The sequence below is a fragment of the Mesoplodon bidens genome (assembly GCF_964165515.1).
Source record: "Mesoplodon bidens genome assembly, chromosome: 7".
Taxonomy (NCBI): Eukaryota; Metazoa; Chordata; class Mammalia; order Artiodactyla; family Ziphiidae; genus Mesoplodon; species Mesoplodon bidens.
In genome coordinates this window covers 41,800,275-41,814,396 of record NC_138164.1, presented here as the reverse complement: position 1 = coordinate 41,814,396, position 14,122 = coordinate 41,800,275, and the positions used below count along the sequence as shown (strand labels likewise).

The following is a 14,122-nucleotide window of genomic DNA, read 5'->3' as shown; positions in this document are numbered from 1 at the left end:
TTGGCAGAATCTCATAAAGCCGGATGTATGTGTGACCCAGAAATTCTACTCCTAGATATATACCCAAGAGATATGTGCACATGTGCATACCAAAAGGCATACACAACGGCCCCCAAATATCCCTGGTGTTCACACCTCTGTGTCCCCTCCCCTTGAGAGTAGGCAGGACTGTACCTTATTTCTAATCAGTAGATGCTGCAAAGGTGATGGGCATGTCATTTCTGTGATTATGTTACAGAAGATTGTAACTTCCATCTTGCCTGGAGACTCTCTCTATGGACTCTCACTGGCTTTGATGAAGCAAGCCACCTTATGGAGAGGCCCACATGGCAAGAAACAGTGCAAGATCTCTGGCTAACAGCCAGCAAGGCGGTGAGGCCCTCAGACTAACAACCCTCAGGGAACTGTATCCTGCCAACCACCACATGAACTGGAAAGAGGATCCTTCCCCAGCTGAGCCTCAGATGAGACCCCAGCCCTGGCCACCTCCCTCATTGCAGCCTGGGAGAGACCCTGAGCAGAGAACCCAGCTAAGCAGTGCCCGGATTCGTGACCCACAGAAACTGTGACATAAGTGTGTGTTTTTGGGATCCGTTAAGTTTGCCGTAATTTGTTCTGCAGGAATAGATAACAGAGTGTAATGCAATGCAGCAGTGAGAATGAATGAACCACAGCTACATCAGACAACGTGGTCGAACCTCACATAGTTGAGTGAAAGAAACCAGGCAGCAAATGGAATCTGTAAGATTCCATTTCCATGAAGTTCAAAACCAAGCAGAATTAATCTATGATTGGAAGTCAGACAAGCGGGAGGGGGTAACAAGAATGAGCACAGGGAGTCTTCTCGGAGGGGCGGGGGTGGGTGGTGATGTTCTGCTTCTTGTTCTGGGTTCTGGTTAGGGTGGGTGCATACACTTTGTGAAAATTCTTCAAGTGTACACTTATCAGTTGTGCTCTTTTCGAGATGTATATTATGTTTTGAAAACAAAACTTTACAAAAAAGAAAATATGCTGGAGTCCAACAGCTAGGGTTCGAATCTTGGACCTATCACTTACAAGATTTGTAACTGGGCAAGTTACTTGACTTTTCTGAGCCCGCTTCTGTGAAATGGGTTGGGCCAAGAATTAAATAAAACAGTGCATGGCATAGCGGCTGGTACCTAACAAGCCTCAGTAAATATTAGCTAGTTTGGTTAACCTCATTCATAGTGGTTCATTGTTAATCCCCCCAAAAAAAGTAGTGGAGGTTGATTTGCCTGGATGCCTGGAAGTCGAATATATGGAGTTGTCTTGCACATGCCACGCCACAGAGACCAGCTGGATTCTCAGAATCCCTCTAGCAGCGATCAGGGGAGCTCAGCCTGCCTCTGACACCCACACCCAGAAATGTCCCTGGGCAACAAGCAAGATGATATGTGAGTGTTCTGAGGTCAAGTTTGCTCTGGGTTGGGACTGAGACGATGCAAATCAAAGCTCTCCCCAGGATGGCTGTGATCGGGTTGAGATGGTGCTGTCCTCCCACATCATCAAGAAAGCAACAAAAACAAGCAAACAGACAGACAGCAACGCGGACATTCACAGAAGGAGTCTGTGGTACCGGGCACAGTTTACTACTTCACACATTTAACCCATTTGGTCTTTACAGTCAATGCTGTTATTACCTCCATTTTACAGGTGAGAGAAGTGAGGTACAGACAGAATAAAACAAACAAACAAACGAAACCAGGCCGATCAGAGGTGGGATCAGCACCCTTCATCTGCAGTTTTCAAACAGAACATACAGACTGACCTCCCTGGCGAAGCTTTTTTTCTGTTTTTTTGTTTGTTTATTTTAGAGAGAGTGGTTTTTTGGTTTTGTTTTAATTTTTTAAATTAATTAATTAATTAATTTTTGGCTGTGTTGGGTCTTCGTTTCTGTGCGAGGGCTTTCTCCAGGTGTGGCAAGCGGGGGTCACTCTTCATCGCGGTGCACAGGCCTCTCACTATCGCGGCTTCTCTTGTTGCAGAGCACAAGCTCCAGACGTGCAGGCTCAGTAGCTGTGGCTCACGGGACTAGTTGCTCCGCAGCATGTGGGATCCTCCAAGACAAGGGCTCGAACCCACGTCCCCTGCATTGGCAGGCAGATTCTCAACCACTGTGCCACCAGGGAAGCCCCCTGACAGATCTCTGATTTGCAAGAGATGAGCATCCCAACCAGCCTTGTCTCTATCTGAGAAAACACCTGGGTGACTTCTCATTTTCTGACAGGGGAAGGGGGTGTGCATGGCCGCAGAAGGCCTCAGTGACCAGCTGTGATTTTGTGGTTTGAATTTATTTTTGTGAACCTGTGTGTGTGTGTGTTTGTGTGTATAAAAACCTGCATTTCCTTAGCCCATAGCGTCAGGTTATGAATGGACTGTGGAGCCTCCACTGGCCCTTTGCTCTCCCATCTGTCACCTACTCAACAGCTTAGCTACTTCCTGATCCTTGAGCACTCTTTCTCTCTTTTACTCTCCCTTTCTCCGGTTCCAGCTCTTTCCCTGGCTCTCTCTTACCCCTTAAAGGCTGGGCAAGCTCCCTACCTCTTCCAGGCAGGAGGCCAGCATTCATTTCTTGTTGGAATGCAGGGGACAACAAGCAGATCTGGGGAGGGGGCACAGTGGATGGGCTCTCCCGGTCAAGGACAGCCCAGGGAAGGCAACTGTGGCCCAATGAGATTTTATGGGGCAGAGGTCCTGCAGGAAAGAAGCCCAATGGGTGGCAGGAGAGGTCCCTGGCAAGCCCCAGCTACCCACTCCTGACCTCAGCTCCCTCCCCCTCTTGCTGCAGGCACTGCCCAAACTTCAGGACAGCCGGAAGCCCAGATTGTTCAGGGCTGAGGGAAAGCAGGTGGTGAGCATGGGTGTCTCGTGGCTGTGACACCTGTCACCTGTGGTCCCCGGGGAAAATACCGTCCCATCACAGTCATCTAGATTCAAATCCTGTTCTGGCTGTGTCACCTTGGTCACACACCTCCATGGCTCTTGAGCCCTATTTTCCTGTTCCAGTGGGAGTGACGTGATAGAAATAACACCCGTCACGACACTTTTGGGCGCTTCTCTGCAGAGCTCCGAGGTCCAGGTGTTTCACACACACCTACTGCCCCAGGTTATGCTGAGGATTAAATGAGATGATCCACAGGAAGGACTGGGACAGTGCCCTGCGGGTGGAAAGCCCGGAGTTGACATCACACGCTCCAGTATTAGGAGGACAGCTGGGAATGACAAAGCTGGGACCTGGACCCAGGCCTTTCAGACACCAGCATCCTGATGTTGATGGAGATACAGTACAGCCTTGGTAGCCACCCAGAGCTCAAGAAGATTGATTGATTACAGGCATCACCAAGGAGCCCATATAAACTAGAAACCTCTTTTTTTTTTTTGGCCATGCCTTGTGGTTTGCGGGATCTTAATTTCCCCACCAGGGATTGAACCCGGGCCATGGCAGTGAAAGCACCAAGTCCGAACCAGTGGACCGCCAGGGAATTCCCCAGGTGCAGTATTTTGAACACCCCACCATCGCAAAGGACAACTCTCACTCAGCCCAGGACATGCTATGATAAAGCCATGAGTTATTGGGGTATTTTGGTTTCTGTTTTTGAAATTTAAGTGGATGACATGGAACTGGGTTTTAAGACTTTCACACACCCTTTGAGATGACTGTGGCATCCTGTGGGGAGCGGCAGGATCCAATCAAGATTTGGCAATTTCTGCTCCAGTGAGCCTGAATGTCAGCTTTGTTCTGCGTTTAGTATTTCCTCATCGAGAGATGGACTAATGGCAACATATGCTCTCCCAAGCCTATCACGGGGCCAAGGGCGGCTCCGGCTCCAGGCTGGCCTGGATGGGCTCCGTAGGGTCTGGCTGGCAGTGAGCAGGGTTGCGCTCTGTGCTCATGTTGATGACACTGAAGACAAGCATGGAGCTGTGGGTGGGGCTGGGGAGGGCCAAGGCTACAGAAGCCTAGGTCCTGGGGTAAGGACAGTTCAGCTCAGCAGCTCAAGAGTAGGAGACAAGGCTGTGGGTGGGTGGCAAGGGCTGCCCCTGTTCATTTACTCATTCGTTCATTCAGGCACTGTTCTAGGTACTGGTGATACAGCAGTGAACAAAAGAGAAAAAAAAAACCCTGCCCTCATGGAGCTTAAGTTGGGGGGCAGGGGGGAGTTGGGAGTGGGGAGACTGACAACAAATAAGAGAAGGAAACTAAATAAATAGCATGTTAGAGGAGTGGTAAGATGAAGGGAAGAGCAATAGAGTGAGGTGTTTGTTTTGTTATTCATGTTTTTTTGGGGGGGTGTCTTTTGTTTTGTTTTGTTTTTTTGGGTGGCATCATGGGGCTTGCAGGATCGACCAGGGATCGAACCGGGCAGTGAAAGCACCGAGTCCTAAACACTGGACCGCCAGGGAATTCCAAGACCCTTTTAAATAGGGTGATATTTGAGTAAAAATTTGAAGGAGCTGAAGGAGATCCCTGGGGGAAGTGCCAGGTAGGGAGAAGAAACAGTAACTGCAAAGGCCCTGAGGCAGAAATGTGCCTGGAGAGTTGAGCCTGACCCTCTCTGTTCCTCTGAAGTTACCACTCAGGGCCCTGGGCTCTGTGGTCACTCCTCATACATTCCTAAGGTCTTTCTGGTCGAAGGGAACTAACCCAGGCAGAACCTTCCAGGCTGACTGAGGGCCTGGAAGAGATTTCTAGGGACAAGTGCTGGGAGGGCTCTGCGATTCAACTGCAGGGTTGAAAAAGTCCTGAGGTTTTGCCAAGCTTTTAACAAATGCACAAGGAATTTGAAAGAACGCAACAAATTCATTCCTGGACCATGCTCCAGAGTTGCCTAATCAGAATCTCTGAGGTCTGTGCCAGGGAATGTGCATTTCTAAGAGCCTCTAAGCATGTGGGAGCATCTTTACCATATATTCCATCCCATATCTATTTCCATGATTTTTCTCTCTTATATCATCTTCTAATTGACTAGAGTGGAGTCTGCCATCTTTCATCTTTCTCAGATGAATACTTTGAGTTTGTCTTGGGGCACCTTGTCCGTCATTGCCTGCCAGGGAAATGAGGCATTCTGTAGGTAGTCAGCAGGGCTGTTCTGCTCCCAGACAGAAGGGGATGATTTGAAAAAGGTGACATGGGGTGAGGGGAGATAGTTGGCATTTGCATGTCTTCTCCACACGCTCCATCCCCCCAGCCCCGTGCCCATGGGGAGTGCGGAGGGGGGCGGTTTCATAAGGATCTGATCCAGGTCAACACTGGGGCCACGGTCTGACCTTGTAGGGACTCAGGTGATGTTTGTAGAAGTAAAGAACACATGAATGAATAAACGCGAGTTTTGACAGGGAAGGACAGGAACAGTAAGGCTGTGGGCTTGTAAATACCCTTTCCCTAGCACGTGGGAGAATCTTCCATTCTTTCAGAAGTGTTCCTTCCACCCCACCCATCTCCCATCTCCACCCCCACCCCCAGAAGTGATGGTTCCCCCCAGCTTACTCTGTTTTCTCCTCCACAACAGAGAGAACTAGAGTTTCGGGTGGGACGGGGGGTACTAACCTCCAAGCTTCTCGTGGCTCAGCTCCATTACCCTCCCACGCCTGACCACCCCCTCCTCAACGCACCGAACCTAGAGCTAAGGTCAGTAGGAAGGATTCTTGAGTCTGCTCCTTCCCCGCTGTAAGACTTGGAGCTACTTCTGTGAACACTGAGCCTGTTTCTCCATCCTCTAGCGGGCAGGTCGGGGAGGGCTCGCAGCGCTGCAGCGGGCTGTAATTGGCCGGGTGCTCCCAGCGCACCTCCCCCTCATCCTTGGGCGCCGCGCACGCCATGCCCCTCCCCAGCTCGGCCGTCAGAATGGCGTTGCCGTGGCGACGTTTGTAAAAAGGCCGGGCGGGCGCGCGGGCTGCGGGCTGTCGCCTGGAGACTCCGCGGGAGGGCGGCAGAGCGGAGGTCAGGGCTCTCGGCGGAGGACGAGGCGTGGGCTTCTTCCTCTGGCCAGGTGAGAGCGGCGCGCGAGGAGGCGGCGGGAGGAAATCTGGGCCGGAGGAGGCCAGCCCTGCGAGGTCAAGGGCGTTGGGGTAGGCAGGGGACCCGGCACCAGCCGAGTCCGAACTCTCTGATCCAGGCTCGGGTCGCCAGGAGCACCCCAGAAAAGGTGCCCCAACACCAGCCATTCCTTCCTAAGTGCAGCCCCTACCTCGCCCCCCAAGGGAGGCGGCACGGGAGCTTTAAGCCTCTCCTGGGCACCAGCTCTTGGATGTCCTGTGGGTATAGCTGGGATTAAGAGAGGAACCCCTGTTTCCCCTGATTTATGGACAACACCCACCCAATGGTCAGAGACACACACACACACACACACCCGCCCCTTACCTGAACTCCCCTTCTTTAAGGAACTTTGAGGCCACTGTAAACCTCAAAAGAAAGTTTGTTCCTTTAGCCCAATTCTGAGCCATCCAAAGTGGTCGGGGGAACGCAGATGACTGAAGCCCTTTTGCTCTTTCCTGTGGCTGGTGCTCCATGGCGCTGAGTAAGAACGAATTCACAGAGCTCCACACATTCAAATTACTTTGACAGTGTTTTCACGCAAGGAAGTGATGCACAGGGCAAAATGAAGGTGGAGAAATATTGTCCAATCCAAAAGCTAAAGAGATAGAATTTAGGTTTTCCAAGGAGTCATCTAAGCTAGATACTGACAGGAAAAATGAAAGGTAGTTACTATCAAAGCTTCCTAGCCAGCTGGCTGTACTGACTTGCTTTGAGGTGTCCTTTGTATTTTCATTCACTCAGCAAGTGTTTCCCAAGCACCTACTATGTGTCAGGTTCTGCCCCCCGCCGCCCCCTACCCTGGAGAAGGGGTAATGCACAGAACTGGCAGGAACTGCAAAGGGTCTGACATTTGACCCTGTTTGAAAGTTAGTAAGTTAGCCTGCCCAGCTTATAGTTCCTGGCAGAAGACAAGAGACTCCTGGGCCAGAAACAAAGAACTTGATTACTCACAGCACAGCTGACATAAAAGGCAGCAGAGCTGCATATGCACTTTGGTTCCTGTTGCCCTGAAAGTCCATCGGCCTGGTGCAGAGCAGCCAGTGTGGATGCTGTGCGCACAGTGGGTCTGTGTCCCAGGTAAGGAACTCCAAACTCAGGAAACTGCAATCTTTGAAAGGGGCTGCTAGCAAACCTGCCCAACTTTTGCCCCAGAAGGAGCCGTTATCTTTATTAGAAACATTACCTCTATCCTCCCAGGCTGTTTGCCATACAAGCAGCCTCGGAAAGTGAGTGCAGGACAAAATCTTTCAATGCCTTTGCTCTGAAGATGGGTACAAACACAAAATACCCATGAAGAATCGCTTCTGAACAAACTGAACACAGTCCTGGTTTTCCAGGAACATATATGTTAGTGAAAGAGAAACCAACAGCAAGCATAACTAAAGAAAGGAACAAGAACATGTCAGAGAATGATAAGTACGAGGAAGGAAACACAGCAGGGGAAAACTAGCAGGGGAATAACATGACTGAGGGTGCCTTTAGCCAGAGTGGTCAGTCAGGTGGTTGCCCCGAGGGGGGACGTCTGAGCAGAGAGAAGACCCCAGCCTTGGGGACGTCTGGGGTGAGAGCTAAAAAACAAATATGCACATGATCCAAGTTTAAGTTTTAGATTAGTGGCGTTTCCTGTGGTTTTCCTGCAGAAGAGACATTTCTTGGAAGTTTCCATTTTAGCTTAATTAGACTTGAATGTGTTGCGTGCTAACATGGTCCTCTGCAATTGAAGATTAATAACTGAAGGCAGCAGAGCATGGTTCTTTGGGAAGAGGAAATGTCTTTTCCCCTGTATACATGACAGCGAACTTAATCAAATGTATTTCTCATTATCTGAAAGCATCAATATTTGTGGGACATCCACAGGCCTCAAAGTTTACAAATATAAACTATGCTGCTTATTTTTATTTCTCTTACCCCCAGGTAGGGTCTCGTCTTCCTTTCAGAGGATAGAATGCTGGTTTCAAGGACTTTCTTTTATTACATGTCCCAAGTGTCAGCAGACACTGCAATTACCCCACCCCTACTCTGCCCCACCAGCAGCAATGGAGGTTTGTACACTGGTTACATGCAAAGGCCCAGAGTTGTCACACACTTACTATTGTGTGACCTTAACTTCTCTGAGTCTCAGTTTCCTCATTTGTAAAGCGGGACAATATTGACACCTGCCTCGCAGGGTGGTTCTGAGGATGAAAAGAGGCCATGTGTGTAAAAGGATAGCCCAGTGCCTGGCACTTAGTAGGGATTCAGTGATGGAATGATGATGGAGATATTGATGGAAAGCAGAGCCAGACCGGAGACCCTCTACGGTCAGACCTAGATGATTTTTGTTTTTATCCACAGTCTAACAACTTCACACTTCAGTGACGTTTCAGTTGAAAAGAGACTTTGGGGACTTTCTTGGTTGCTCAGCGGTTAAGAATCTGCCTGCCAATGCAGGGGACACGGGTTCGAGCCCTGGTCCAGGAAGATCCCACATGCCTCGGAGCAACTAAGCCAGTGCACCACAACTACTGAGCCTGCACTCTAGAGCCTGCGAGCCACAACTAGGGCTCGTGTGCCGCAACTACTGAGCCCACGTGCTCCAACTACTGAAGCCTGCACACCTAGAGCCCATGCTCCACAACAGGAGAAGCCACCGCAGTGAGAAGCCTGCGCACTGTGAGGAAGAGTAGCCTCCGCTCGCCGCAACTAGAGAAAGCCCACATGCAGCAACGAAGACCCAACACAGCCAAAAAAAAAAAGGAAAAAAAAGAAAAGAGACTATCTTTGACATGGCACTGAGATGGATCAGAATTCAAATATCATGTGAATTATCATCAACATTTTGGAACCAGCTGAAGTCACTGACATTTTTATGTTTTAAAACACATGTATATATGGGCTTCCCTGGTGGCACAGTGGTTGAGAGTCCACCTGTCGATGCAGGTGACACAGGTTCGTGCCCTGGTCTGGGAGGATCCCACATGCCGCGGAGCGGCTGTGCCCGTAAGCCATGGCCTCTGAGCCTGTGCATCCGGAGCCTGTGCTCCGCAACGGGAGAGGCCACAACAGTGAGAGGCCCGTGTACCGCTAAAAATAATAATAATAATAATAAATAAATAAAAATAAAAAAATAAAAAACACGTATAGGGCTTCCCTGGTGGCGCAGTGGTTGAGAATCTGCCTTCTAATACAGGGGACATGGGTTCGAGCCCTGGTCTGGGAAGATCCCATGTGCCGCGGAGCAACTAGGCCCGTGAGCCACAACTACTGAGCCTGTGCATCTGGAGCCTGTGCTCCACAACATGAGACGCCGTGATAGTGAGAGGCCCGTGCACCGTGATGAAGAGTGGCCCCCACTTGCCACAAATAGAGAAAGCCCTCGCACAGAAACGAAGACCCAACACAGCCAAAAATAAATAAATAAAATTTAAAAACATGTACAGGATTTACTTTGAAATGCATTAAAATATAAAATGTATAGATGGGTAGATATGTGATAAAGCAAATAGAACAAAATGTTGATTGTAGAAACTGGGTGGTGGTTCTATAGAAGTTCACCATCCACTTCTTTCAACTTTTCTGTGTGTTTGACATTTTCATAATAAAATGCCAGCAAAAGATACGTACAGAGTCTTGACCGTACAGCCAAGCTATAATCTTGACATTTTGTCGTTGGAAATCATTTTTTTTTCAACCTAAATATATGAAGGAATGCGGTGACTTAAAAAGAAAGTATCTTCTAATGCCCATTTCCTCGATGACTGACTCTTCCACACTTTAAGAAGCTCTGTAGAAGTTGGGGTTTATTGAGTCAAAGTTCAGAAGCCCAAGATTAATAACAGTCACAATCACAGTAGGACAAATGGGTGTTTAGTGTAGCAATCACCATTCTAGATGCTTCACATTTAATCCTCACAAAACTCTTTGGGATACAGAGTATTATTAGCCCCATTTTACAGATGAGGAAACAGAGGCATAGAGAGAGAATAAGTAACTCACTCAGAGTCACAGAGCTAGTAAGTGGTGGGTTAGTAACACTGAGTATTTGATTCTGTCAGATAACTAACCCCAAACTAAGCTTAATGGGAGGTGGAGAGCGGTTATCAGTGGAATTCAGATTTGTTTGGGTTGTTTTTTTTTTTGCTATTGCTTGTTTGTGCTCTGAGTTACATAAAGGATGTTCTCTTGTGATCAGAAGCAAGCTCATCTATGCCAGCTATCACTGTTAAAAGGACAGTCTTAAATATGTGCGGAATTATCATTGTGATCGTTGTTAAATCCAGCTATCCACTCCTACCTCTGCTGACTTCTCCTGTGGACATTATGGTGTATTCCATTCATTCTAAATATGACACTGAATAATTAGAGGACCGTATTTTTCTAACAAAATTGTTTTCTGAAAACCTGTTATAGGAAAAGCAGAGAATATGAAAGCCTATCTAAAGAGTGCAGAAGGCTATTTTGTCCTGAATAAAAGCACTACGATTGGAAGGCATGAAAATTCAGACCTTGTTTTAGAGGTAAGACCTCTTCCTAGCCAGTCCCCGACCCTCCCTACCCCTCACACCACCAAAAGTCCTTACTGTTCTGTGGACTCCAGTCTCTTGTAAAGCACAGCCTCTGGCTAACAGTCCCAGCCTTCCTCGGTGTGCCACCAATAACCAATCCCGGCATGTGCTGGGTCTCCCTGGCACATGTGGTAAGAATGAGCACAGTGCAAAGTGCGATGGGCCCTGTGTCCTTTGCTGACTGTGTCTGCAGTGTCCCACCCTGATGGCGTGGTTTGGAAGGTGGGCTTAGAGCTGATGCTTGACCTTCACCTGCTCTGCGTCTGGCAGCCACGGCCACCTGAAGGGCCCAGCTTGAGCAATGGCCTCTCGCCCTTTCCAGAGCTTCTGGAGACTATGGGCCCCTCAGAGCCCTCCCGTGCCCCCGTACCTCCAAGTAGTAAATCAGGGTAAGCCCTGGGCATGGCCTCAGTGCTCTCTCACTTCATTTCATTCCATTCTCTGAATTAGCTGTGGCTTGGTCCACAGTCCCAGCTCATTGACAGCCAAGGAAGTTGGAAGAAATTGTAAGTAAGGAATTATACAAACAGTGGCTTTGAGCCTTTTACCATTTTGAAAGGGATTAAAATATTGAAGCAGAAAGAGAAATGCAATGGAATCCCTTTAGGACTGTGAAAGGCAGACCACTCTCAGACTTCACTCAACAGATTTTTTTAAACTTTATTTTGAAATAATTATAGATGCACAAATAGTAGAGGGAATGGCACGAAGCATGTGTGGAGACCTGTGCCATTTTACCACGTGTGGATTTGGGTGTGGCCCTCAGGATATAGGAGTATTCCATCATCAGAGATGTCCCTTGTGATGCTCCTTTTATAGTCACAATTCCTCCTCCCACCATCGTCCCCACGCTCCGAAAACCACTAATCTGTTCTCCGTCTCTATAATTTTCATCATGTATGTATGACCTTTGTGATTGATTTTTTTTTTTTTTAGTCAGTGTAGTGCCCTTGACATCCATTTAGGTTATTAGCTTGTTCTTTTATTGCTGAGTAATAGTCCACGGTATGGACGTATCACCTGTGTTTAACCATTCACTTTTTGAAGGACATTTTGTTTCCATTTGGGGCTATTACAAATAAATGTACTATAAACATTTGTGTACAGGTTTTTGTGTGAACATAAGTTTTTATTTCTCTGTGATAAATGCTCAGGAGTATGATTGCATGGATTAACATATGTGTTTATATATATTCGGTTTGTAAAGAAACTGCCAGACTTATCCAGCATGGCTGTACCATTTTTCATTTCCACCAGCTATGTATGAGACACATCCTCACCAGCAATTAGCATAAACACTGTTTTTCATTTTAGCTGTTTTAGTAAGTGTGTAGTGGTATCTCATCATAGTCTTAACTTGCATTTTCCAAATCGATAGTGATGTTAAATGTCTTTTCATGTACGTGTTTGCCTTCTGCATATCCTCTTCAGTGAAATATCTCTTCATATCTTTTAAGTGTCTCTAATCGAATTGTTTAGTTTTTTTACCATTGAGTTTTGAGAATTCTTTATGTATTTTAGATATGAGTCCCTTGTCAGATAGATGGTTTGCAAATATTTTCTCCCATCCGTAGCTTGTCTTCTCATTCTCTTAGCAGAGTATTTCACAGAGCAAAAGCTTTAACTCTTGATGAAGTCCAGGTAGTTATTTTTTCTTTTATAGATCATGCTTTTAGTGTCATGTCTAAGAACATGCCACAAGGTCCCTGACCCTGAGGATTTTCTCTTACGTTTTCTTCTAAGTGTTTTATAGTTTTATGTTTAAATCTATGAACCATTTTGGGTTCACTGTCGTTTATGATGTGAGATTTAGGTCAAAGTTCATTTTTCTTGCATGTGGATATTTAGTTGTTCCAGAACCATTTGTTGAAAAGACTATCCTTTCTCCATTGAATTGCTTTTGCAAGTTTGTCAAAAATAATCTGGCCATACTTTCTATGGGGGCTACTTCTTAGTTCCCTATTATGTTTCATGGATCTATTTGTCATAATGGATCTACCATTATGAGATAGCCTTGATTACTGTCGCTATGTAAGTCTTAAATCAGGTAGAGTGATTCCTCCCACTTTTCCTTAAAGAAATTTTTTAACCTCTTCTAGTTGCTTTGCCTTTCCATTTACATTTTAGTGTAAGCCTGTCTGTATACACAAAATATCATGCTGTAATTTTGATTGGAATTGTGTTTTATCCTATATATCAATGTGAGAATAATTGATATACTCCTATATTGTCCTCCAATTCATGAACATGGTATATTTCTCCATTTATTCAGTGTCTCTCATGAGTGTTTTGTAGTTTTCAGCCTGTACGTGTTTTGTTAGATTTACACTTAAGTATGTCTCTCTCTTTTTTTTTGAGTGATTGTAAATGGTATTATATTTTTAATTTTGGTGTCCACATGTTCATTGACAGTATATAGAAATACAGTTGATTTTTGTATGCTTCTTGGTATCTTGCAACCTTAACTGCACTTTCTTATATAAGGGCTTTTGTAGATTTCTTGGGATTTTATACATAAACAATCATGTCATCTGCAAATAAGAACAATTTTATTTCTTCTTTCAGAAAAGGAGATCTGAATGCTTTTAATCTTCTTTTCCTTGCTTTATTTCCCTGGTTAAGACTTCCAGGACTCTGCTGAACAAGAGCAGTGTATAAATCCTTATATTCGCTTGTTCCTGACCTTAGGGGAAAGCAGTTACTCTTTCACCATTAAGTAGGAGTTAGCTGTAGGGTTTTTATACATGTTCTTACCAAGTGAGAAATTTCCCCCTTTATTCCTAGTTTTCTGAGAATGTTTATTGTAAATGCAACAGATTTAAAGATAACTCCATGAACCTCCCCGTGAGATTCTCCTCCATGATATGGTCTCCCTTCAAGGACACAGAACATCTGTTCAGTGTGCAAAGTGGGAGGAAAAAGAAGAAGAAGAAGAACTGTAGTTTCTTCTTTATCCTAACAAGGCATAGATTTGGGGTCGTTTTATTTCCTGTCTGGCTAAAGTAGAGACAGAGATCTCTGTTTTGAACCTGACTATGATATTAGAAAACTGTAGTAATTTTTAAAAGCACGGGCTTTGGAGATAGACAGACCTGGGTTTGAATCTCATTAGGCTACTTTGTGGCTGAGTGACTTCAACCAAATGACTTAATCACTCTGAGCTCCTTTTCCCTGTCTGTAAACCTCTTACCTCACAGGGTTATTCTGAGGATTAAGTGAGAAATGCATATAAAGAGCCTGGCATGTGGTGCTCAGTGAATGACACAATGATCATTATTATGGTCTCATAAAACAGAGACTGAGAAGAATCCTCAGTGGTGCACAGGGTTGAGATGAGGACCCACTGACATTAATAAGCCATTTGGAAAAGGGAACTAATGAGGACAGTTATTAACGAGACAGAAATTGAGTTGCATTCATTGTATATAAATAATTGACTGCTTACTGCTCCTCAGACTTAGCTTAAGAAATACGTCACTAGGCTTCCCTGGTTGCGAAGTGGTTGAGAGTCTGCCTGCCA

The 14,122-nt window shown here is 46.2% G+C and overlaps 1 protein-coding gene and 1 pseudogene across 2 annotated transcripts in view; one reads left to right on the top strand and one right to left on the bottom strand.

Moving 5' to 3' along the window:
* The window catches only part of LOC308620770 (centrosomal protein of 78 kDa-like), a 1,829,729-nt pseudogene that overhangs the window by 1,307,209 nt on the left and 508,398 nt on the right, over nucleotides 1–14,122 (bottom strand). The gene's annotated exons all lie outside the window — the stretch shown is intronic.
* Nucleotides 10,462–14,122, top strand: part of LOC308620088 (forkhead-associated domain-containing protein 1-like) — a gene marked incomplete at its 5' end in the record, with an annotated part of 95,811 nt that continues 92,150 nt past the window's right edge. The window contains one exon of the mRNA XM_081239419.1: nucleotides 10,462–10,554. Coding sequence (XP_081095545.1) covers nucleotides 10,462–10,554 — 93 coding nt within the window. The remainder of the gene's footprint in view (nucleotides 10,555–14,122) is intronic.